At 56.2% G+C, this 24,742-nt stretch overlaps 1 protein-coding gene across 1 annotated transcript in view; it reads left to right on the plus strand.

Annotated features, from left to right (window-relative positions):
* Positions 1–24,742, plus strand: part of tubg1 (tubulin, gamma 1) — a 109,275-nt gene that overhangs the window by 11,496 nt on the left and 73,037 nt on the right. Inside the window, exon 2 of the mRNA XM_059957816.1 lies at positions 11,532–11,644. Within this exon, the coding sequence (XP_059813799.1) occupies positions 11,532–11,644 (113 nt within the window). The remainder of the gene's footprint in view (positions 1–11,531; positions 11,645–24,742) is intronic.

Here is a 24,742-nt window from a genome sequence, read left to right on the forward strand (position 1 = left end):
CTGGTACTGTAAAACGTTGTGCTAACCACTACACTACCCTGTGATGGGAATCGAACCCGGGTCACTGGTACTGTAAAGCGTTGTGCTAACCACTACACTACCGTGTGATGGGGATTGAACCCGGGTCACTGGTACTGTAAGCATTGTGCTAACCACTACACTACCGTGTGATGGGAATCGAACCCAGGTCGCTGGTACTGTAAACATGGTGCTAACCACTACACTACCGTGTGATGGGAATTGAACCCGGGTCACTGGTACTGTAAACATTGTGCTAACCACTACACTACCGTGTGATGGGAATTGAACCCGGGTCACTGGTACTGTAAACATTGTCCTAACCACTACACTACCATGTGATGGGAATCGAACCCGGGTCACTGGTACTGTAAAACATTGTGCTAACCACTACACAACCGTGTGATGGGAATTGAACCCGGGTCACTGGTACTGTAAACATTGTGCTAACCACTACACTACCATGTCATGGGAATTGAACCCGGGTCACTGGTACTGTAAAACATTGTGGTAACCACTACACTACCGTGAGATGGGAATCGAACCCGTTCACTGGTACTGTAAACATTGTGCTAACCACTACACTACCGTGTGATGGGAATCGAACCCGATCACTGGTACTGTAAACATTGTGCTAACCACTACACTACCATGCGATGGGAATTGAACCCGGATCACTGGTACTGTAAACATTGTGTTAATCACTACACTACCGTGTGATGGGAATTCACCCGGGTCACTGGTACTGTAAAGTGTTGTGCTAACCACTACACTACAGCGATCCGTTAGACTGCAGGTCAGCCTGGGGCAAGGTTTTGCACCTTAGCCTCCCACCCCCTGTCCCGATCAGGGCCACGGGAACCCATGGGAGCAGGTGGTGGACGGACGTATGAACAGCCGGTGAAGATCACAAGTCCTAGTGATGTGACCACTGACGCCAGACGGACCATCTCTGAAGGGTTAGGGTCACCTGTGTTATAAAGACACTACCCAGCAGAAGGCAATGGCAGACCACTGGCCAAGAACAATCATGATCATGGAACGAAGGAAGACCATGATTGCCCACATCATAAAACTTGGCTCATTATGATGATGTCATACAACAAGGCACATGATGATGGTGACGAGTTCCCTAAGCCCATGGAGTTGAGCTTTGTTGTACAGAGGCAAGGTTGAGGCATGTTTGAGGCAAAATCAGTACGAGGTCGAGGCAGAGTTGAGGCAAGTGGAGTGGAGAAGAGGCAGATTTGAGGCCTGTCCAGCCAAACTGAGAGCAAGGCTTCACCGATCAAAGCGCCGAGCCGATTCAGAAATGTGGGGTAGGGTCTGGGTCCGGATCGTAATGATGTGCCAGGGTCTGGGGCCGGAGTGTGACAACGTGTCTGGGTCTGGGTCCGGAGTGTGACGACGTGTCTGGGTCCGGACGGAGTGTGACGACGTGTCTGGGTCCAGGTCCGGAGCGTGACGACGTGTCTGGGTCCGGGTCCGGAGCGTGACGACGTGTCTGGGTCCGGGTCCGGAGCGTGACGACGTGTCTGGGTCCGGACGGAGCGTGACGACGTGTCTGGGTCCAGGTCCGGAGTGTGACGACGTGTCTGGGTCCAGGTCCGGAGCGTGACGACGTGTCTGGGTCCGGACGGAGTGTGACGACGTGTCTGGGTCCAGGTCCGGAGCGTGACGACGTGTCTGGGTCCGGGTCCGGAGCGTGACGACGTGTCTGGGTCCGGGTCCGGAGCGTGACGACGTGTCTGGGTCCGGACGGAGCGTGACGACGTGTCTGGGTCCGGGTCCGGAGTGTGACGACGTGTCTGGGTCCGGACAGAGTGTGACGACATGTCTGGGTCCGGACGGAGCGTGACGACGTGTCTGGGTCCGGACGGAGCGTGACGACGTGTCTGGGTCCGGGTCCGGAGCGTGACGACGTGTCTGGGTCCGGACGGAGCGTGACGACGTGTCTGGGTCCGGACGGAGCGTGACGACGTGTCTGGGTCCGGGTCCGGAGTGTGACGACGTGTCTGGGTCCGGACAGAGTGTGACGACATGTCTGGGTCCGGACGGAGCGTGACGACGTGACTGGGTCTGGGTCTGGACGGAGCGTGACGACGTGTCTGGGTCCGGGTCCGGAGCGTGACGACGTGTCTGGGTCCGGACGGAGTGTGACGACGTGACTGGGTCCGGGTCCGGACGGAGCGTAACGACGTGTCTGGGTCTGGGTCCGGACGGAGTGTGACGACGTGTCTGGGTCTGGGTCCGGACGGAGCGTGACGACGTGTCTGGGTCCGGACGGAGCGTGACGACGTGACGGGGTCCGGACAGAGTGTGACGACATGTCTGGGTCCGGACGGAGTGTGACGACGTGACTGGGTCCGGGTCCGGACGGAGCGTGACGACGTGTCTGGGTCTGGGTCCGGACGGAGTGTGACGACGTGTCTGGGTCTGGGTCCGGACGGAGCGTGACGACGTGTCTGGGTCCGGACGGAGCGTGACGACGTGACTGGGTCCGAGTCTGGACGGAGCGTGACGACGTGTCTGGGTCCGGACGGAGCGTGACGACGTGACGGGGTCCGAGTCTGGACGGAGTGTGACGACGTGACGGGGTCCGGGTCCGGACGGAGCGTGACGACGTGACGGGGTCCGGACAGAGTGTGACGACATGTCTGGGTCCGGACGGAGCGTGACGACGTGACTGGGTCCGGGTCTGGACGGAGCGTGACGACGTGTCTGGGTCCGGGTCCGGAGCGTGACGACGTGTCTGGGTCCGGACGGAGTGTGACGACGTGACTGGGTCCGGGTCCGGACGGAGCGTGACGACGTGTCTGGGTCTGGGTCCGGACGGAGTGTGACGACGTGTCTGGGTCTGGGTCCGGAGCGTGACGACGTGTCTGGGTCCGGGTCCGGAGCGTGACGACGTGTCTGGGTCCGGGTCCGGAGCGTGACGACGTGTCTGGGTCCGGACGGAGCGTGACGACGTGTCTGGGTCCGGGTCCGGAGTGTGACGACGTGTCTGGGTCCGGACAGAGTGTGACGACATGTCTGGGTCCGGACGGAGCGTGACGACGTGTCTGGGTCCGGACGGAGCGTGACGACGTGTCTGGGTCCGGGTCCGGAGCGTGACGACGTGTCTGGGTCCGGACGGAGCGTGACGACGTGTCTGGGTCCGGACGGAGCGTGACGACGTGTCTGGGTCCGGGTCCGGAGTGTGACGACGTGTCTGGGTCCGGACAGAGTGTGACGACATGTCTGGGTCCGGACGGAGCGTGACGACGTGACTGGGTCTGGGTCTGGACGGAGCGTGACGACGTGTCTGGGTCCGGGTCCGGAGCGTGACGACGTGTCTGGGTCCGGACGGAGTGTGACGACGTGACTGGGTCCGGGTCCGGACGGAGCGTGACGACGTGTCTGGGTCTGGGTCCGGACGGAGTGTGACGACGTGTCTGGGTCTGGGTCCGGACGGAGCGTGACGACGTGTCTGGGTCCGGACGGAGCGTGACGACGTGACTGGGTCCGAGTCTGGACGGAGCGTGACGACGTGTCTGGGTCCGGACGGAGCGTGACGACGTGACGGGGTCCGGACAGAGTGTGACGACATGTCTGGGTCCGGACGGAGTGTGACGACGTGACTGGGTCCGGGTCCGGACGGAGCGTGACGACGTGTCTGGGTCTGGGTCCGGACGGAGTGTGACGACGTGTCTGGGTCTGGGTCCGGACGGAGCGTGACGACGTGTCTGGGTCCGGACGGAGCGTGACGACGTGACTGGGTCCGAGTCTGGACGGAGCGTGACGACGTGTCTGGGTCCGGACGGAGCGTGACGACGTGACGGGGTCCGAGTCTGGACGGAGTGTGACGACGTGACGGGGTCCGGGTCCGGACGGAGCGTGACGACGTGACGGGGTCCGGACAGAGTGTGACGACATGTCTGGGTCCGGACGGAGCGTGACGACGTGACTGGGTCCGGGTCTGGACGGAGCGTGACGACGTGTCTGGGTCCGGGTCCGGAGCGTGACGACGTGTCTGGGTCCGGACGGAGTGTGACGACGTGACTGGGTCCGGGTCCGGACGGAGCGTGACGACGTGTCTGGGTCTGGGTCCGGACGGAGTGTGACGACGTGTCTGGGTCTGGGTCCGGACGGAGCGTGACGACGTGTCTGGGTCCGGACGGAGCGTGACGACGTGACTGGGTCCGAGTCTGGACGGAGCGTGACGACGTGTCTGGGTCCGGACGGAGCGTGACGACGTGACGGGGTCCGAGTCTGGACGGAGTGTGACGACGTGACGGGGTCCGGGTCCGGACGGAGTGTGACGACGTGACGGGGTCCGGGTCTGGACGGAGTGTGACGACGTGACGGGGTCCGGGTCTGGACGGAGTGTGACGACGTGACGGGGTCCGGGTCCGGACGGAGTGTGACGACGTGACGGGGTCCGGGTCCGGAGTGTGACGACGTGACGGGGTCCGGGTCCGGACGGAGTGTGACGACGTGACGGGGTCCGGGTCCGGACGGAGTTTGACGACGTGACGGGGTCCGGGTCCGGACGGAGTGTGACGACGTGACGGGGTCCGGGTCCGGACGGAGTGTGACGACGTGACGGGGTCCGGGTCCGGACGGAGTGTGACGACGTGACAGGGTCCGGGTCCGGAGTGTGACGACGTGACGGGGTCCGGGTCTGGACGGAGTGTGACGATGTGACGGGGGTCCGGGTCCGGGTCCGGAGTGTGGATGGGGTCCGGGTCTGGATGGAGTGTGACGACGTGACGGGGTCCGGGTCTGGACGGAGTGTGACGACGTGACGGGAGTCCGGGTCCCGACGGAGTGTGACGACGTGACGGGGTCCGGGTCCCGACGGAGTGTGACGACGTGACGGGGGTCCGGGTCTGGACGGAGTGTGACGACGTGACGGGGTCCGGGTCTGGACGGAGTGTGACGACGTGACGGGGTCCGGGTCTGGACGGAGTGTGACGACGTGACGGGGTCCGGGTCCGGACGGAGTGTGACGACGTGACGGGGTCCGGGTCCAGACGGAGTGTGACGACGTGACAGGGTCCGGGTCCGGAGTGTGACGACGTGACGGGGTCCGGGTCTGGACAGAGTGTGACGATGTGACGGGGGTCCGGGTCCGGGTCCGGAGTGTGGATGGGGTCCGGGTCTGGATGGAGTGTGACAACGTGACGGGGTCCGGGTCTGGACGGAGTGTGACGACGTGACGGGGTCCGGGTCTGGACGGAGTGTGACGACGTGACGGGGTCCGGGTCCCGACGGAGTGTGACGACGTGACGGGGTCCGGGTCCCGACGGAGTGTGACGACGTGTCTGGGTCCGGGTCCGGAGCGTGACGACGTGTCTGGGTCCGGACGGAGCGTGACGACGTGTCTGGGTCCGGACGGAGCGTGACGACGTGTCTGGGTCCGGGTCCGGAGTGTGACGACGTGTCTGGGTCCGGACAGAGTGTGACGACATGTCTGGGTCCGGACGGAGCGTGACGACGTGACTGGGTCTGGGTCTGGACGGAGCGTGACGACGTGTCTGGGTCCGGGTCCGGAGCGTGACGACGTGTCTGGGTCCGGACGGAGTGTGACGACGTGACTGGGTCCGGGTCCGGACGGAGCGTGACGACGTGTCTGGGTCTGGGTCCGGACGGAGTGTGACGACGTGTCTGGGTCTGGGTCCGGACGGAGCGTGACGACGTGTCTGGGTCCGGACGGAGCGTGACGACGTGACTGGGTCCGAGTCTGGACGGAGCGTGACGACGTGTCTGGGTCCGGACGGAGCGTGACGACGTGACGGGGTCCGGACAGAGTGTGACGACATGTCTGGGTCCGGACGGAGTGTGACGACGTGACTGGGTCCGGGTCCGGACGGAGCGTGACGACGTGTCTGGGTCTGGGTCCGGACGGAGTGTGACGACGTGTCTGGGTCTGGGTCCGGACGGAGCGTGACGACGTGTCTGGGTCCGGACGGAGCGTGACGACGTGACTGGGTCCGAGTCTGGACGGAGCGTGACGACGTGTCTGGGTCCGGACGGAGCGTGACGACGTGACGGGGTCCGAGTCTGGACGGAGTGTGACGACGTGACGGGGTCCGGGTCCGGACGGAGCGTGACGACGTGACGGGGTCCGGACAGAGTGTGACGACATGTCTGGGTCCGGACGGAGCGTGACGACGTGACTGGGTCCGGGTCTGGACGGAGCGTGACGACGTGTCTGGGTCCGGGTCCGGAGCGTGACGACGTGTCTGGGTCCGGACGGAGTGTGACGACGTGACTGGGTCCGGGTCCGGACGGAGCGTGACGACGTGTCTGGGTCTGGGTCCGGACGGAGTGTGACGACGTGTCTGGGTCTGGGTCCGGACGGAGCGTGACGACGTGTCTGGGTCCGGACGGAGCGTGACGACGTGACTGGGTCCGAGTCTGGACGGAGCGTGACGACGTGTCTGGGTCCGGACGGAGCGTGACGACGTGACGGGGTCCGAGTCTGGACGGAGTGTGACGACGTGACGGGGTCCGGGTCCGGACGGAGTGTGACGACGTGACGGGGTCCGGGTCTGGACGGAGTGTGACGACGTGACGGGGTCCGGGTCTGGACGGAGTGTGACGACGTGACGGGGTCCGGGTCCGGACGGAGTGTGACGACGTGACGGGGTCCGGGTCCGGAGTGTGACGACGTGACGGGGTCCGGGTCCGGACGGAGTGTGACGACGTGACGGGGTCCGGGTCCGGACGGAGTTTGACGACGTGACGGGGTCCGGGTCCGGACGGAGTGTGACGACGTGACGGGGTCCGGGTCCGGACGGAGTGTGACGACGTGACGGGGTCCGGGTCCGGACGGAGTGTGACGACGTGACAGGGTCCGGGTCCGGAGTGTGACGACGTGACGGGGTCCGGGTCTGGACGGAGTGTGACGATGTGACGGGGGTCCGGGTCCGGGTCCGGAGTGTGGATGGGGTCCGGGTCTGGATGGAGTGTGACGACGTGACGGGGTCCGGGTCTGGACGGAGTGTGACGACGTGACGGGAGTCCGGGTCCCGACGGAGTGTGACGACGTGACGGGGTCCGGGTCCCGACGGAGTGTGACGACGTGACGGGGGTCCGGGTCTGGACGGAGTGTGACGACGTGACGGGGTCCGGGTCTGGACGGAGTGTGACGACGTGACGGGGTCCGGGTCTGGACGGAGTGTGACGACGTGACGGGGTCCGGGTCCGGACGGAGTGTGACGACGTGACGGGGTCCGGGTCCAGACGGAGTGTGACGACGTGACAGGGTCCGGGTCCGGAGTGTGACGACGTGACGGGGTCCGGGTCTGGACAGAGTGTGACGATGTGACGGGGGTCCGGGTCCGGGTCCGGAGTGTGGATGGGGTCCGGGTCTGGATGGAGTGTGACAACGTGACGGGGTCCGGGTCTGGACGGAGTGTGACGACGTGACGGGGTCCGGGTCTGGACGGAGTGTGACGACGTGACGGGGTCCGGGTCCCGACGGAGTGTGACGACGTGACGGGGTCCGGGTCCCGACGGAGTGTGACGACGTGACGGAGTCCGGGTCCGGAGTGTGACGACATGACGGGGGTCCGGGTCCCGACGGAGTGTGACGATGTGACGGGGTCCGGGTCCGGAGTGTGACGACGTGACGGGGTCCGGGTCTGGAGTGTGACGACGTGACGGGGTCCGGGTCTGGACGGAGTGTGACGACGTGACGGGGTCCGGGTCTGGACGGAGTGTGATGACGTGACGGGGTCCGGGTCTGGACGGAGTGTGACGATGTGACGGGGTCCGGGTCTGGACGGAGTGTGACGACGTGACGGGGTCCGGGTCTGGACGGAGTGTGACGACGTGACGGGGTCCGGGTCCGGAGCGTGACGACGTGACGGGGTCCGGGTCCGGAGTGTGACGACGTGACGGGGTCCGGGTCTGGAGTGTGACGACGTGACGGGGTCCGGGTCTGGACGGAGTGTGACGACGTGACGGGGTCCGAGTCCGGAGTGTGACGACGTGACGGGGTCCGAGTCCGGACGGAGTGTGACGACGTGACGGGGTCCGGGTCTGGACGGAGTGTGACGACGTGACGGGGTCCGGGTCCGGACGGAGTGTGATGACGTGACGGGGTCCGGGTCTGGACGGAGTGTGATGACGTGACGGGGTCCGGGTCTGGACGGAGTGTGACGATGTGACGGGGTCCGGGTCTGGACGGAGTGTGACGACGTGACGGGGTCCGGGTCTGGACGGAGTGTGACGACGTGACGGGGTCCGGGTCCGGAGCGTGACGACGTGACGGGGTCCGGGTCCGGAGTGTGACGACGTGACGGGGTCCGGGTCTGGAGTGTGACGACGTGACGGGGTCCGGGTCTGGGTCCGGAGTGTGACGACGTGACGGGGTCCGGGTCCGGAGTGTGACGACGTGACGGGGGTCCGGGTCCCGACGGAGTGTGACGACGTGACGGGGTCCGGGTCCCGACGGAGTGTGATGACGTGACGGGGTCCGAGTCTGGACGGAGTGTGATGACGTGACGGGGTCCGGGTCTGGACGGAGTGTGACGACGTGACGGGGTCCGGGTCTGGACGGAGTGTGACGACGTGACGGGGGCCGGGTCTGGACGGAGTGTGACGACGTGACGGGGTCCGGGTCCGGAGCGTGACGATGTGACGGGGTCCGGGTCTGGACGGAGTGTGACGACGTGACGGGGTCCGGGTCTGGACGGAGTGTGACGACGTGACGGGGGCCGGGTCTGGACGGAGTGTGACGACGTGACGGGGTCCGGGTCCGGACGGAGTGTGACGACGTGACGGGGTCCGAGTTTGGACGGAGCGTGACGACGTGACGGGGTCCGGGTCCGGAGTGTGACGACGTGACGGGGTCTGGGTCCGGAGTGTGACGACGTGACGGGGTCTGGGTCTTAGTGTGATGACGTGACGGGGTCCGAGTCTGGACGGAGTGTGACGATGTGACGGGGTCCGGGTCCCGACGGAGTGTGACGACGTGACGGGGTCCGGGTCCGGATGGAGTGTGACGACGTGACGGGGTCCGGGTCCAGACGGAGTGTGACGACGTGACAGGGTCCGGGTCCGGAGTGTGACGACGTGACGGGGTCCGGGTCTGGACGGAGTGTGACGATGTGACGGGGGTCCGGGTCCCGACGGAGTGTGACGATGTGACGGGGGTCCGGGTCCGGGTCCGGAGTGTGGATGGGGTCCGGGTCTGGATGGAGTGTGACGATGTGACGGGGTCCGAGTCTGGAAGGAGTGTGACGATGTGACGGGGTCCGGGTCTGGACGGAGTGTGACGACGTGACGGGGTCTGGGTCTTAGTGTGAGGAATGACCTGATGCTTGGAAGTTGTAAACACCGGGCCAGGTGGCTTGAAAAGGCAGGGTGTCGGGAGAAGAGGCGAGGGTTGGGCAGGTTCTGCTAACCGCTCTGCGCTGAGCCAAAGCTTGCTTGGGCCTCGTGTCCATGGACTCTTTGCCTACTTTTGTTGCTGGTACAGTTTGATTTTTTCTCTCTCTGCTCACTGGGTGTTTGTTGGTCTCTTTTTACCGGGTTCTTTTGGATGTCTGTCTTGTGGCTGTCCGTTAGGAGAAGAATTTCAAGTTTGTATAATCTATTCATACTTTTGACAATGAACTTTCAGCTTATAAAGTGTTTACAAGTAAGGCCGATGAGACAAAGACTGCTTTGAGGATTGTGAGTTTTCAGAGTGTGTCTGTTCCTCAACGGGCTGAGGGAGCAGAGTCTTTGAATATCTTCCGGCCAAAATCGGGTACATAGCGAGGGGTTGACTGATCACCGCTGTCAGATGGAACGACACTGCAGTTAAAACAAGGCTCTTAATTAAATGACAGATCAGGTTCACGGTGGGACAGTCCTAACTCGCACACTTGTGGGAAGTTGCTGGTGGGCTCAGTGGCTGGAGCAGTGTGTGCAGAGGTGAAAGGCCGGACAACGTTCTGGGTTGACACCCTGTGTTAGCGCAAAGGGAAGGGAGGAACGAGGGGCTTTAAAAGATGTTCATTAATGTCCTTCAAAGAATAAATAAATTCACAAATGACTGTTGTTCTGCATCCGGGCCAGCGTATGATTAAAAGCATGTCACCCAGACGGATTGTTTCAGCAGTATGAGGGTAAACAGTCACAGAATCCGATTATAGTTTTACATTATGCAAGGGTGTGTGTGTGCCCTTAACCCCTGGTGCAGTTGTTGGGGTGCCATCATGACAAGCTTTGCGTCGATCCTTTTGGTCTGCTCATCTTACTTGCGATCTGAAACCTGGCAGAGCCCATCCTTCTCCAGGTTTTTTTTGTGAGGTCGAGTTGCTAGCTCGACGCTCAACCCAGCACGGATGGAGAGTGTGCAAGGGAGCCGGCCGGATTCGAACTCGGGACCTCTCACCCCGAAGTCCAGCGCTGATGCCACTACGCCACCAGCCAGCAGAGAGGGTGCAGAGGAAAGTCAAGTCAAATCAAGTTTATTGTTGTTTAACTTTATACACACACATATATATATATAAACATATATATCTGCAGAAACAAGATGTTTTTCTGAACCAGGGTGTAAAACACATAACGCACGACAACTTATGGATGTCAGGATAAGTCAGGATAAAATCACGCATAAATAACAAACTAAAGTGCTTTGATATTAAGTGTTGGGAAGTACAGAACAGATTAACTGGTGACACTTTGAATGGGAAGCAGCAGGGAGTTCAGAAGCCTAATGGCCTGAGGGAAGAAACTGTTCCCCCACCCTGACTGTTCTTGCCTTTTTGCGTCGGAGTCTCCTGCCTGATGGTAGAAAGTCAAAGAGGATGCTGCATCCTCGATAATACTACGGGTCCTGCTCCTGATAAATGTCCCTGATAGACCCCTATGGTCCTCTCAGCTGTTCTCGCAATCCTTTGTGGGGACTTCTGGTCTGAAGCTTGATTGCTGCCATACCAGATGGAGATACAACTTGTCAGGATGCTCTCAATGGTTGACATGTGAAATTAATTTAAGATAGGTGGCGGGGGAGCTTTGCTGTGCCTTCTTGGTCGGGGGGGGGGGTGATATTAAGGGACCAGCTGACATTATCTATGATATGAACTCCCGGGAACTTGGTGCGCGGGGGGGGGGGGGGGATGGTTCGTCTGCACCTCAATGATTTCCTTTGTCTTCTCCACATTCAGGCTTGGGTTCTTCTTCTCACACCAATCCACCAGCCGCTCCGCTTCCTCTCTGTACCCCGTCTCATCATCGTTGATGAGGCCGACCACCGTTGTGTCATCCTGAGCTGGATCCTGTGAAGCTGTCGTGTGCGAACAGCAGCGGGCTGAGCTCACAGCCTCGGGGAGCACCAGTGCTCAGTGTAATGGGACGAGGGACATTTCTGCCCACACTGGCTGACTGTGGCCTTACTGTTGGGAAGCCCAGCGTCCAATTGCAGAGGGAGGTGTTGAGACCCAGTGAGGAGTTTCCCCACCAGTTTCTGGGCTGCAGGTGTAAAGGTGAATTTCTGAGTAATTTTCTGTAACTTTTTTTTGTCTTGACAGTTGGTTTTGAATTCTGGAAGCAGCTTTGCGCAGAACATGGCATTAGCCCGGAAGGTATCGTGGAAGAGTTTGCCACTGAGGGGACTGACAGGAAAGATGTTTTCTTCTATCAGGTATGGAGCTACCGCGCACTGGCACACGGTGCACACAAAAACACATTCAATACAGCAAAGGTGCTTTCAAAGATAATGGAAGCAGAAGTTTCTAAATATCAAAAAATTGAATATAAAGAACAGTAAAGAGCTTTAAAAAAAGTCAATATTTGGTGTGACCACCCTTTGCCTTTAAAACTAGATCAGTTCTCTGAGGTACACGGTTGTGCAGTTTTATAAGAAAATCGGCTGGTAGGTTGTTCCAAGCATCTTGGAGAACTTTTCACAGTTCTTCTGCAGACTTTGGCTGTCTCGCTTGTTTCTGTCTCCCTCGGTAATCCCAGACAGCCTCGATGACGTTGAGATCATGGCTCTCTGGAGGCCGTGCCATTTGTTGCAGAACTCCCCATTCCCTTCGCTGAAGATAGTTCTTTGTGACCTTGGCCATTGTCCTGCTGCAGAATGGAGATGGGATCGATCTGACGCCTCCCTGATGGATGAGAATCTGCTTGTACCATTGAGGATTCCATTAATTCTGTCCAGATCACCAGCTCCATTTTGCAGAAACTCAGCCCCAAACCCTGCAGGGAACACCCACTTTTCTGTTAGCTCATCCACGTGGCACCCTCCAGCTCTTGTACAGCCAAACTGTTTCCCGTTTGAATCATTTGACTGGTCTGTCCAGAGCACTTGCTGCCATTGTTCAGCACCCCAGTCCTTGTGTTTTTGTGCGCAGGGGAGTCTCTGGTTTTGTTTACACTTCGGTGGAGTGTCTTTTTGACGGCATCTCTTCCACGGCGACCACTTCTGACGAGACGTACCTGCGCTGTTTTGGGGTGTACTGGGTTCCCGTGGTCTCGGTGAGTTCAGAGCTGATAGCGGTGCTGGACTTCTTACAATTTAGAAGGGACTTCAGTTTGGTGTACCTCTGGGTTTCTGTGGCCGAGCTCTGCCTTTCTGGTCCTCAGCCCTGCCCGTGTCTTCGTGCTTCTCCAGAGGAGCTCGAACAGCACACCCTGAAGCTCCTGTCTGCCACGAAGTTTCTGCCTGGGGGAGACCTCGCTGATGCGGGATGACCGACCGCCTCGTGTCTGTTGCTGTGCTCACTCTTGCCCTGCTGTAAGAATTGAAGATGTGAAGGTGAAACTGTCACATCGGCCACACTGTCAGCTTTTACTCTGGTTGTCCTTCGCCCAGTTTAATTCCTTCTACCCCATTTCTGTATCAGTGAATCAGTTTAGTTCATTCAACTCATTATAACCAGATAACAATTACAGCACGGAAACAGGCCATCTCGGCCCCTCTAGTCCGTTCTGAAAGCTTACTCTCACTTAGTCCCACCGACCCGCACTCAGCCCATAACCCTCCATTCCTTTCCTGTCCATATACCTATCCAATTTTACTTTAAATGACAATACCGAACCTGCCTCTACCACTTCTACTGGAAGCTCGTTCCACACAGCTACCACTCTCTGAGTAAAGAAGTTCCCCCTCATGTTACCCTTAAACTTTTGCCCACTAACTCTCAACTCATGTCCTCTTGTTTCAATCTCCCCCTGCTCTCAATGGAAAAAGCCTATCCACGTCATCTCTATCTATCCCCCTCATAATTTTGAATACCTCTATCAAGTCCCCCCTCAGCCTTCTACGCTCCAAAGAATAAAGACCTAACTTGTTCAACCTTTCTCTGCAACTTAGGTGCTGAATCCCAGGTAGCATTCTAGTAAATCTCCTCTGTACTCTCTCTATTTTGTTGACATCTTTCCTATAGTTTGGTGACCAGAACTGTACACAATACTCCAAATTTGGCCTCACTAATGACTTGTAAAATTTTAACATTACATCCCTACTCCTCTACTCAATGCTCTGATTTATAAAGGCCAGCATAACAAAAGCTTTCTTCACCACCCTATCCAAATGAGATTCCACCTTCAGGGAACTAGGCTCCATTATTCCGAAATCACTCTGTTCTGCCCTACCATTTACATACCATATATGTCCTATTTTGATTATTCCTACCAAAATGCAGCACCTCACACTTATCAGCATTAAACTCCATCTGCCATCGTTCAGCCCACTCTTCTAACTGACCTAAATATCTCTGCAAGCTTTGAAAACCTACTTCATTATCCACAACACCACCTATCTTAGTATCATCTGCATACTTCCTAATCCAATTTACTACCTCATCATCCAGATCATTAATGTATATGACAAACAACATTGGACCCAGTACAGATCCCTGAGGCACACCGCTAGTCACCAGCCTCCAACCTGACAAACAGTTATCCACCACTACTCTCTGGCATCTCCCATCCAGCAACTGTTGAATCCATTTTACTCTTTCAATATTAATACCTAACGATTGAACCTTCCTAACTAACCTTCCGTGTGGAACGTTGTCAAAGGCCTTACTGAAGTCCATATAGACAACATCTACTGTTTTACCCTCGTCAACTTTCCTCGTACCCTCTTCAAAAAAATTCAATAAGATTTGTCAAATATGACCTTCCATGCATAAGTCCATGTTGACTGTTACTAATCAGACCCTGTTTATCCAGATAATTATATATACCATCTCTAAGAATACTTTCCATTAATTTACCTACCACTGTCAAACTTACAGGCCGATAATTGCTAGGTTTATTCTTAGAACCCTTTTTAAACAGTGGAACCGGATGAGCAATACTCCAATCCTCCAGCACCATCCCCGTCTCTAATGACACTTGAAATATTTCTGTCAGAGCTCCTGCTATTTCTACACTAACTTCCCTCAAGGTGCTAGGGAATATCCTGTCAGGACCGGGAGACTTATCCACTTTTATATGTCATTGATCATTAGCGTCCTGTCCGTATCCTTGTTTAGAACATATAAGAAAGTCTTTGACAAGAACAGGACATTTGGCCCAACAACACTTGCCAAGTTCCTGAAGTGTGTTGAAACAACTATGGAGTTTAGATTTGAAAGTCTAAGGTACTACGACACAACGATGTAGTGTGTTCCATGTGTACACAACTCGCTGTGTTTTATCATGCACTGGGCTGTAGTCAAGTTAGTCAAGTTTTTATTTAACAAGTGCTCCATTACTTGATATGCTACTTTAATGAATTCCAAATATTCCTCTGGAACATTTAATTTTTGGGAAAGTGAACGTTTGGTGAAATCTAAAATTTTCTCCTTTCTACCAACACACTAATGCAGAAGACAAAAAAAAATCTAGTTTGGTTCAGAGCTTTGCATGGGGCTGTAAATATTCTTCAGATGAGAAATAAAGTGCCTTTTGAAGATCCCCCTATGATTTGTGCACAGTAAGACATCAAACCGTTACAATGGAAGCTACATTGAATGATTCTGGGAAAGAAAGGGTTAACACATGAGGAGTGTTCGATGACTCTGGGCCTGTACTCACTGGAGTTTAGGAGAATGATGGGAGGGATTTTATTGAAACCTATCGACCGCTGAAATGCATAGAATGGATGTGGAGAGGATGTTTCCTGTAGTGGGGGAGTCTAGGACCAGAGGGCACAGATAGAGCGGATGTGGAGAGGATGTTTCCTATAGTGGGGGAGTCTAGGACCAGAGGACACAGATAGAGTGGATGTGGAGAGGATGTTTCCTGTAGTGGGGGAGTCTAGGACCAGAGGACACAGATAGAGTGGATGTGGAGAGGATGTTTCCTATAGTGGGGGAGTCTAGGACCAGAGGACACAGATAGAGCGGATGTGGAGAGGATGTTTCCTATAGTGGGGGAGTCTAGGACCAGAGGACACAGATAGAGTGGATGTGGATAGGATTTCCTGTTGTAGGGGAGTCTAGGACCAGAGGACTCAGATAGAGTGGATGTGGAGAGGATGTTTCCTACAGTGGGGGAGTCTAGGACCAGAGGACACAGATAGAGTGGATGTGGAGAGGGTGTTTCCTGTCGTGGGGGAGTGTAGGATCTGAGGACACAGCCTCAGAATGCAAGGATGACCTTTAAGAATGGAGATGAGAAGGACTTTCTGTACCCACAGGTGGAGAATCTGTGGAATTCATTGCCACAGATGGCTGTGGAGGCCAAGTCATGGGGTATTTTAAATCAGAGGTTGATAGGTTCTTGATTAGTCAGGGCATCAAAGGTTACGGGGAGAAAGCAGGAGAATGGGGCTGAGAGGGATAGTAAATCTCCCATGATGGAGTGGCAGAGATGACTCGATGGGCTGAATGGTCTAATTCTGCTGCTCTGTCTTATCGTTTGGCGATGCAGTTCAGTGGTGTTGCATTGCTCCTGCTGGGAGAGCAAGGAAACCGGGTGTTCCTGGCGAAGAGACCCGTGTGACACGTGTCCAGTTGCAGCTGCTGACCGGTCCGCCGGAACTGCGGTCGGACTTGCTCAGGAGGTCCGTGATGCCGAGAACACCGGAGACGAGTCACACCCCGGCTGCAGGCAACAGGGTACTGGGTGACCACCAGGAAAGCTCGGGGGGCATTGTGTGGGGCTAGTGTTGTAGCACAGCGAGCGGTGGATGCCTGGAATGCGCTGGAAGTTGGAGGCAGATGTTATCAAGGCGTCTGAGAGACTCTCAGATAAGCACTTGAACATGCAGGGACTTGATGAATACGGACCACATGCAGGCAGAAGGGATTACACTGGACTCCGGTTAATTGGGATACATCGGGACCGGGACATTTTGGCCCTGATATGTGGCTGCTGCCCCCTCAATTAGCTGAAGTTTAATGGAAATAGTTAAAAAGATATTTAAAAAAAAAGATACACTACCATTTAAGTGAGTAACAGATTATGTACAGAGCAAAGGAGAACACTACCAGTACTAATACAGCACTATAAAGCTCTGTATTAATTCCTAAAAGTTATGGTGAACGCTGCGTGTTCTTGTGATTGACTGTGAGTGGACAAAATGAACACAGACACCCAGTGCAGATGGTGGACTAATTCCACACAGTGTTATCGACGACTGCCTCCTCCAAATCTTCATTTACATTGTAACATTCAAGATGATTGCCGATACCTTCAAGTACTCTGTCGTTCATAACTTGTTGAAGTGGTGAAATCATTTCATTTTCACTCCCAGCTGTTCCTGGCATCTCCAAGTCTTAATGCTGGAAACCGCAGTGAGTTAACCAGTTCCGATTTGCCAATTATCAGTGACAGAAATCGCTGCACTTTGAAGATGAATACACACAGCTGACGCTAATTTTTAAAAGCTGCTTGGTCTGAGCATGGCGCAGCGTCTGACGGCCAGGTACGAATGCACATGACTGATGCTAGTTACTAACTGTTCGGCAACAGGCTCCTGTCCTGATTAAGAGGCATGGTGTCCCATATAAACAAAGGGAGTCCTGGCCATTTTCTAGATTAGTTTTTGTTCTGTAAGAGTTGTCCCAAATAAGCAGCTGCCCCTATTAAACAATGGACCAACTAAATGGAATGAATTAAGTGTCGTTACTTTAATTAGCTAGTAGGATATTGTGGGCCACAGGGCCTTTCAGCTTCACTGTTTGAGTACGATTTACAGAGATCCCTGAAAGTGATGCCGCACGTTGATGGGGTGGTTAAGAACAAGTGCCTTCAGGGTATGTACAAGGTTAGGAGTGTCCAGTTACAACTGTACAAGCCATTGGTGAGAACACGCTTGGTGTTATCATAGGGCCAGGAAACAGGCCCTTTGGCCCAGCTGCCCATGCTGACCGAGGTGTCCATCTGAACCAGCCCCATTTGCTGAAGTTTGGTCCAGGTCCCTCGAAACCAATCCTGACTTAATGGGATTGGTCCATGGTTGGGAACCCCTGGCTCTAAATATTTTCAATCTCTGCTGCTGTCCCATGTACCTGGCCGAGGGCATACATTTACCCTGAGGGGGGGTAATTTCAAAGAAGATGTGAGGGGCAATTTTTTGGTCTTTTAAGTAGAGAGTTGTGGGTGTCTGGAATGCACTGCCTGGGGGCAGTAGTAGAGGTGTTTAGATAGGTGCATGAATGTGAGGGAAGCGGAGGGATGTGGACGTTGTAGGCAGAGGGATTTGTTTGATTACTAATTTATTTGGCTCAGCGCGTGCCGAAGGGCCGTGCTGATCTGTGTTTAACATGAGCAGATCTGGTCATCCGGCTGATAAGAGGGTGTGGTCAAATCAGCGTGTCCCGAGGAAGGGTCTCGGCCAGAAACGTTAACCACTCATTTCAACAGATGCTGCCCGACCTGCTGAGTTCATCCAGCTTTTGTACGTGTTGAAGATTGGAAGGGGGTGGAAGAGGCAACTGTTCCCACAGAGGCTGGTGAATGAACAGCCTGTGGGAGGTCCAGCGGCAGAGTACAATTACCAGGTTTAAAGGACATTGAGATGGTCGGCGGACAGGAAACATTTAGAGTGATTCTGAGCCAAATGAGTCTAGTCGAAGGGGCCAGTGTCTGTGTCTCACTCTGACTGTAATGTCAAACGTTCCTTCTAATTATTACCCGTTACCCGATGCAAGAACACACAGTACTATGGAAAATAAGCAACAGCTTTTTATTTAGTAGCTCGCTACTGGAGAGAGAGCCCTTAGGCGCACACAAGGGCCCGTATCAGTGGTCTCTCTCCCAAAGGCATAGAGGTACAGAGATCTTACACTATTTTTTGTCACGTACACAGGAAACAATTTCTTGGCTATGCCCCTGGTCACGTGCCCGGCAACAATGGTATTTTAAGGGAAAGATCCTTTGGTTGCCTTAATAGGCCAAAGGTCATCAACCGCAGACAATGTGCAGGATAAAATAATGGAGATCTTTTAACCATTATTTCTTGTCTTTAGCCTTAGTCCAGAGTTTTCATACAGCAATGTTATACTGCATCCTGGCTTTTACCGCTAAGAAGGGTCATACCAGGGTCCTGTGAACCAGTGTCTGATTTGGTGGTGATACTATCTGATGAGACAAATGTGCTCAGTTTAATTCTTGGAAGCCATGCGAGCAACAGGTGTCAGTCTGAAAGAAGTACAAGCAAATCGCAGAACAGAACAATCTTAACCCCGAGTCCGAAAATCATTTCCCAACACTATAATCATATAACATGTCAGTAGGGGCTCTGAGACTGGGGGACAAGTCTAGTTGAAGGGGTCAGTGTCTGTGTCTCACTGTGACTCTGTAAGAAACATAGAAACATAGAAAATAGGTGCAGGAGTAGGCCCTTCGGCCCTTCGAGCCTCATTCAGTGTGATCATGGCTGATCATCCAACTCAGAACCCTGTACCTGCTTTCTCTCCATATCCCCTGATCCCTTTAGCCACAAGGGCCACATCTAACTTCCTCTTAAATATAGCCAATGAACTGGCCTCAACTGTTTCCTATGGCAGAAAATTCCACAGATTCACCACTCTCTGTGTGAAGAAGTTTCTCCTCATCTCGGTCCTAAAAGGCTTCCCTTTTATCCTTAAACTGTGTCCCTTGTTCTGGACTTCCCCAACATCGGAAACAATCTTCCTGCATCTAGCCTGTCCAATCCCTTTAGAATTTTATACATTTCAATAAGATCCCCCCTCAATCTTTTAAATTCCAGTGAATATAAGTCTAGTCGATCCAGTCTTTCTTCATATGAAAGTCCTGCCATCCCAGGAATCAATCTGATGAACCTTCTCTGTACTCCCTCTATGGCAGGAATGTCTTTCCTCAGATTAGGGGACCAAAACTGCAGACAATATTCTAGGTGCTGTCTCACCAAGGCCTTGTACAACTGCAGTAGAACCTCCCTGCTCCTGTACTCAAATCCTTTTGCTATGAATGCCAACATACCATTTGCCTTTTTCACTGCCTGCTGTACCTGCATGCCCACCTTCAATGACTGGTGTAAAATGACACCCAGGTCTTGTTGCACCTCCCCTTTTCCTAATCAGCCACCGTTCAGATAATAATCTGTTTTCCTGTTCTTGCAACCAAAGTGGATAACCTCACATTTATCCACATTAAATTGCATCTGACATGAATTTGCCCACTCACCTAACCTATCCAAGTCACCCTGCATCCTCTTAGCATCCTCCTCACAGTTAACACCGCTGCCCAGCTTCGTGTCATCCGCAAACTTGGAGATGCTGCATTTAATTCCCTCGTCTAAATCATTAATATATATTGTAAACAACTGGGGTCCCAGCACTGAGCCTTGCGGTACCCCACTAGTCACTGCCTGCCATTCTGAAAAGGTCCCGTTTACTCCCACTCTTTGCTTCCTGTCTGCCAACCAATTCTCTATCCACATCAATACCATACCCCCAATAGCGTGTGCTTTAAGTTTGCACACTAATCTCCTGTGTGGGACCTTGTCAAAAGCCTTTTGAAAATCTAAATATAAATATATAAATATCTAAATATACCACATGCACTGGCTCTGAGGGTTCTGAGGTGCGCAGGGGGACGAGTCTAGTTGAAGTGGCCGGTGTCTGTGTCTCAGTCTGAGGGTTCTGAGGTGCTCTGGGGGACGAGTCTAGTTGAAGGGGCCGGTGTCTGTGTCTCAGTCTGAGTGTTCTGAGGTGCGCTGGGGGACGAGTCTAGTTGAAGGGGCCAGTGTCTGTGTCTCACTCTGAGGGTTCTGAGGTGCGCTGGGGGACGAGTCTAGTTGGAGGGGCCGGTGACTGTGTCTCACTCCGAGGGTTCTGAGGTGCGCTGGGGGACGAGTCTAGTTGGAGGGGCCGGTGTCTGTGTCTCACTCTCACTCTGAGGGTTCTGAGGTGCGCTGGGGGACGAGTCTAGTTGAAGGGGCCGGTGTCTGTGTCTCAGTCTGAGGGTTCTGAGGTGCGCTGGGGGACGAGTCTAGTTGAAGGGGCCGGTGTCTGTGTCTCACTCTGAGGGTTTTGAGGTGCGCTGGGGGACGAGTCTAGTTGAAGGGGCCGGTGTCTGTGTCTCACTCTGAGGGTTTTGAGGTGCGCTGGGGGACGAGTCTAGTTGAAGGGGCAGGTGTCTGTGTCTCACTCTCACTCTGAGGGTTCTGAGGTGCGCTGGGGGACGAGTCTAGTTGAAGGGGCCGGTGTCTGTGTCTCAGTCTGAGGGTTCTGAGGTGCGCTGGGGGACGAGTCTAGTTGAAGGGGCCGGTGTCTGTGTCTCAGTCTGAGGGTTCTGAGGTGCGCTGGGGGATGAGTCTAGTTGAAGGGGCCGGTGTCTGTGTCTCACTCTGAGGGTTTTGAGGTGCGCTGGGGGACGAGTCTAATTGAAGGGGCCGGTGTCTGTGTCTCACTCTGAGGGTTCTGAGGTGCACTGGGGGATGAGTCTAGTTGAAGGGGCCGGTGTCTGTGTCTCAGTCTGAGGGTTCTGAGGTGCGCTGGGGGACGAGTCTAGTTGAAGGGGCCGGTGTCTGTGTCTCAGTCTGAGGTGCGCTGGGGGACGAGTCTAGTTGAAGGGGCCGGTGTCTGTGTCTCAGTCTGAGGGTTCTGAGGTGCGCTGGGGGACGAGTCTAGTTGAAGGGGCCGGTGTCTGTGTCTCAGTCTGAGGTGCGCTGGGGGACGAGTCTAGTTGAAGGGGCCGGTGTCTGTGTCTCAGTCTGAGGGTTCTGAGGTGCGCTGGGGGACGAGTCTAGTTGAAGGGGCCGGTGTCTGTGTCTCAGTCTGAGGTGCGCTGGGGGACGAGTCTAGTTGAAGGGGCCGGTGTCTGTGTCTCAGTCTGAGGGTTCTGAGGTGCGCTGGGGGACGAGTCCAGTTGAAGGGGCCGGTGTCTGTGTCTCAGTCTGAGGTGCGCTGGGGGACGAGTCTAGTTGAAGGGGCCGGTGTCTGTGTCTCAGTCTGAGGGTTCTGAGGTGCGCTGGGGGATGAGTCTAGTTGAAGGGGCCGGTGTCTGTGTCTCAGTCTGAGGGTTCTGAGGTGCGCTGGGGGACGAGTCTAGTTGAAGGGGCCGGTGTCTGTGTCTCAGTCTGAGGGTTCTGAGGTGCGCTGGGGGACGAGTCTAGTTGAAGGGGCCGGTGTCTGTGTCTCAGTCTGAGGGTTCTGAGGTGCGCTGGGGGACGAGTCTAGTTGAAGGGGCCGGTGTCTGTGTCTCACTCAGGGTTCTGAGGTGCGCTGGGGGACGAGTCTAGTTGAAGGGGCCGGTGTCTGTGTCTCACTCAGGGTTTTGAGGTGCGCTGGGGGACGAGTCTAGTTGAAGGGGCCGGTGTCTGTGTCTCACTCTCACTCTGAGGGTTCTGAGGTGCTCTGGGGGACGAGTCTAGTTGAAGGGGCCGGTGTCTGTGTCTCAGTCTGAGGGTTCTGAGGTGCGCTGGGGGACGAGTCTAGTTGAAGGGGCTGGTGTCTGTGTCTCACTCTCACTCTGAGGGTTCTGAGGTGCGCTGGGGGACGAGTCTAGTTGAAGGGGCCGGTGTCTGTGTCTCAGTCTGAGGGTTCTGAGGTGCGCTGGGGGACGAGTCTAGTTGAAGGGGCCGGTGTCTGTGTCTCACTCTCACTCTGAGGGTTCTGAGGTGCGCTGGGGGACGAGTCTAGTTGAAGGGGCCAGTGTCTGTGTCTCACTCTGAGGGTTCTGAGGTGCGCTGGGGGACGAGTCTAGTTGAAGGGGCCGGTGTCTGTGTCTCACTCTGAGGGTTCTGAGGTGCGCTGGGGGACGAGTCTAGTTGAAGGGGCCGGTGTCTGTGTCTCACTCTGAGGGTTCTGAGGTGCGCTGGGGGACGAGTCTAGTTGAAGGGGCCGGTGTCTGTGTCTCACTCTCACTCTGAGGGTTCTGAGGTGCTCTGGGGGACGAGTCTAGTTGAAGGGGCCGGTGTCTGTGTCTCAGTCTGAGGGTTCTGAGGTGCGCTGGGGGACGAGTCCAGTTGAAGGGGCCGGTGTCTGTGTCTCACTCAGGGTTCTGAGGTGCGCTGGGGGACGAGTCTAGTTGAAGGGGCCGGTGTCTGTGTCTCACTCTGAGGGTTCTGAGGTGCGCTGGGGGACGAGTCTAGTTGAAGGGGCGGTGTCTGTGTCTCAGTCTGAGGGTTCTGAGGTGCGCTGGGGGACGAGTCTAGTTGAAGGGGCGGTGTCTGTGTCTCAGTCTGAGGGTTCTGAGGTGCGCTGGGGGACGAGTAGTTGAAGGGGCCGGTGTCTGTGTCTCACTCTGAGGGTTCTGAGGTGCGCTGGGGGACGAGTCTAGTTGAAGGGGCCGGTGTCTGTGTCTCACTCTGAGGGTTTTGAGGTGCGCTGGGGGACGAGTCTAATTGAAGGGGCCGGTGTCTGTGTCTCACTCTGAGGGTTCTGAGGTGCACTGGGGGATGAGTCTAGTTGAAGGGGCCGGTGTCTGTGTCTCAGTCTGAGGGTTCTGAGGTGCGCTGGGGGACGAGTCTAGTTGAAGGGGCCGGTGTCTGTGTCTCAGTCTGAGGTGCGCTGGGGGACGAGTCTAGTTGAAGGGGCCGGTGTCTGTGTCTCAGTCTGAGGGTTCTGAGGTGCGCTGGGGGACGAGTCTAGTTGAAGGGGCCGGTGTCTGTGTCTCAGTCTGAGGGTTCTGAGGTGCGCTGGGGGACGAGTCTAGTTGAAGGGGCCGGTGTCTGTGTCTCAGTCTGAGGTGCGCTGGGGGACGAGTCTAGTTGAAGGGGCCGGTGTCTGTGTCTCAGTCTGAGGGTTCTGAGGTGCGCTGGGGGACGAGTCTAGTTGAAGGGGCCGGTGTCTGTGTCTCAGTCTGAGGTGCGCTGGGGGACGAGTCTAGTTGAAGGGGCCGGTGTCTGTGTCTCAGTCTGAGGGTTCTGAGGTGCGCTGGGGGACGAGTCTAGTTGAAGGGGCCGGTGTCTGTGTCTCAGTCTGAGGTGCGCTGGGGGACGAGTCTAGTTGAAGGGGCCGGTGTCTGTGTCTCAGTCTGAGGGTTCTGAGGTGCGCTGGGGGACGAGTCCAGTTGAAGGGGCCGGTGTCTGTGTCTCAGTCTGAGGTGCGCTGGGGGACGAGTCTAGTTGAAGGGGCCGGTGTCTGTGTCTCAGTCTGAGGGTTCTGAGGTGCGCTGGGGGATGAGTCTAGTTGAAGGGGCCGGTGTCTGTGTCTCAGTCTGAGGGTTCTGAGGTGCGCTGGGGGACGAGTCTAGTTGAAGGGGCCGGTGTCTGTGTCTCAGTCTGAGGGTTCTGAGGTGCGCTGGGGGACGAGTCTAGTTGAAGGGGCCGGTGTCTGTGTCTCAGTCTGAGGGTTCTGAGGTGCGCTGGGGGACGAGTCTAGTTGAAGGGGCCGGTGTCTGTGTCTCACTCAGGGTTCTGAGGTGCGCTGGGGGACGAGTCTAGTTGAAGGGGCCGGTGTCTGTGTCTCACTCAGGGTTTTGAGGTGCGCTGGGGGACGAGTCTAGTTGAAGGGGCCGGTGTCTGTGTCTCACTCTGAGGGTTCTGAGGTGCGCTGGGGGACGAGTCTAGTTGAAGGGGCCGGTGTCTGTGTCTCAGTCTGAGGGTTCTGAGGTGCGCTGGGGGACGAGTCTAGTTGAAGGGGCCGGTGTCTGTGTCTCAGTCTGAGGGTTCTGAGGTGCGCTGGGGGACGAGTCTAGTTGAAGGGGCCGGTGTCTGTGTCTCACTCTGAGGGTTCTGAGGTGCGCTGGGGGACGAGTCTAGTTGAAGGGGCCGGTGTCTGTGTCTCAGTCTGAGGGTTCTGAGGTGCGCTGGGGGACGAGTCTAGTTGAAGGGGCCGGTGTCTGTGTCTCACTCTGAGTGTTCTGAGGTGCGCTGGGGGACGAGTCTAGTTGAAGGGGCCGGTGTCTGTGTCTCACTCTCACTCTGAGGGTTCTGAGGTGCGCTGGGGGACGAGTCTAGTTGAAGGGGCCAGTGTCTGTGTCTCACTCTGAGTGTTCTGAGGTGCGCTGGGGGACGAGTCTAGTTGAAGGGGCCGGTGTCTGTGTCTCACTCTCACTCTGAGGGTTCTGAGGTGCGCTGGGGGACGAGTCTAGTTGAAGGGGCCAGTGTCTGTGTCTCACTCTGAGGGTTCTGAGGTGCGCTGGGGGACGAGTCTAGTTGAAGGGGCCGGTGTCTGTGTCTCACTCTGAGGGTTCTGAGGTGCGCTGGGGGACGAGTCTAGTTGAAGGGGCCGGTGTCTGTGTCTCACTCTGAGGGTTCTGAGGTGCGCTGGGGGACGAGTCTAGTTGAAGGGGCCGGTGTCTGTGTCTCACTCTCACTCTGAGGGTTCTGAGGTGCTCTGGGGGACGAGTCTAGTTGAAGGGGCCGGTGTCTGTGTCTCAGTCTGAG

The sequence above is a fragment of the Hypanus sabinus genome (genome assembly GCF_030144855.1).
Source record: "Hypanus sabinus isolate sHypSab1 chromosome X1 unlocalized genomic scaffold, sHypSab1.hap1 SUPER_X1_unloc_2, whole genome shotgun sequence".
Taxonomy (NCBI): Eukaryota; Metazoa; Chordata; class Chondrichthyes; order Myliobatiformes; family Dasyatidae; genus Hypanus; species Hypanus sabinus.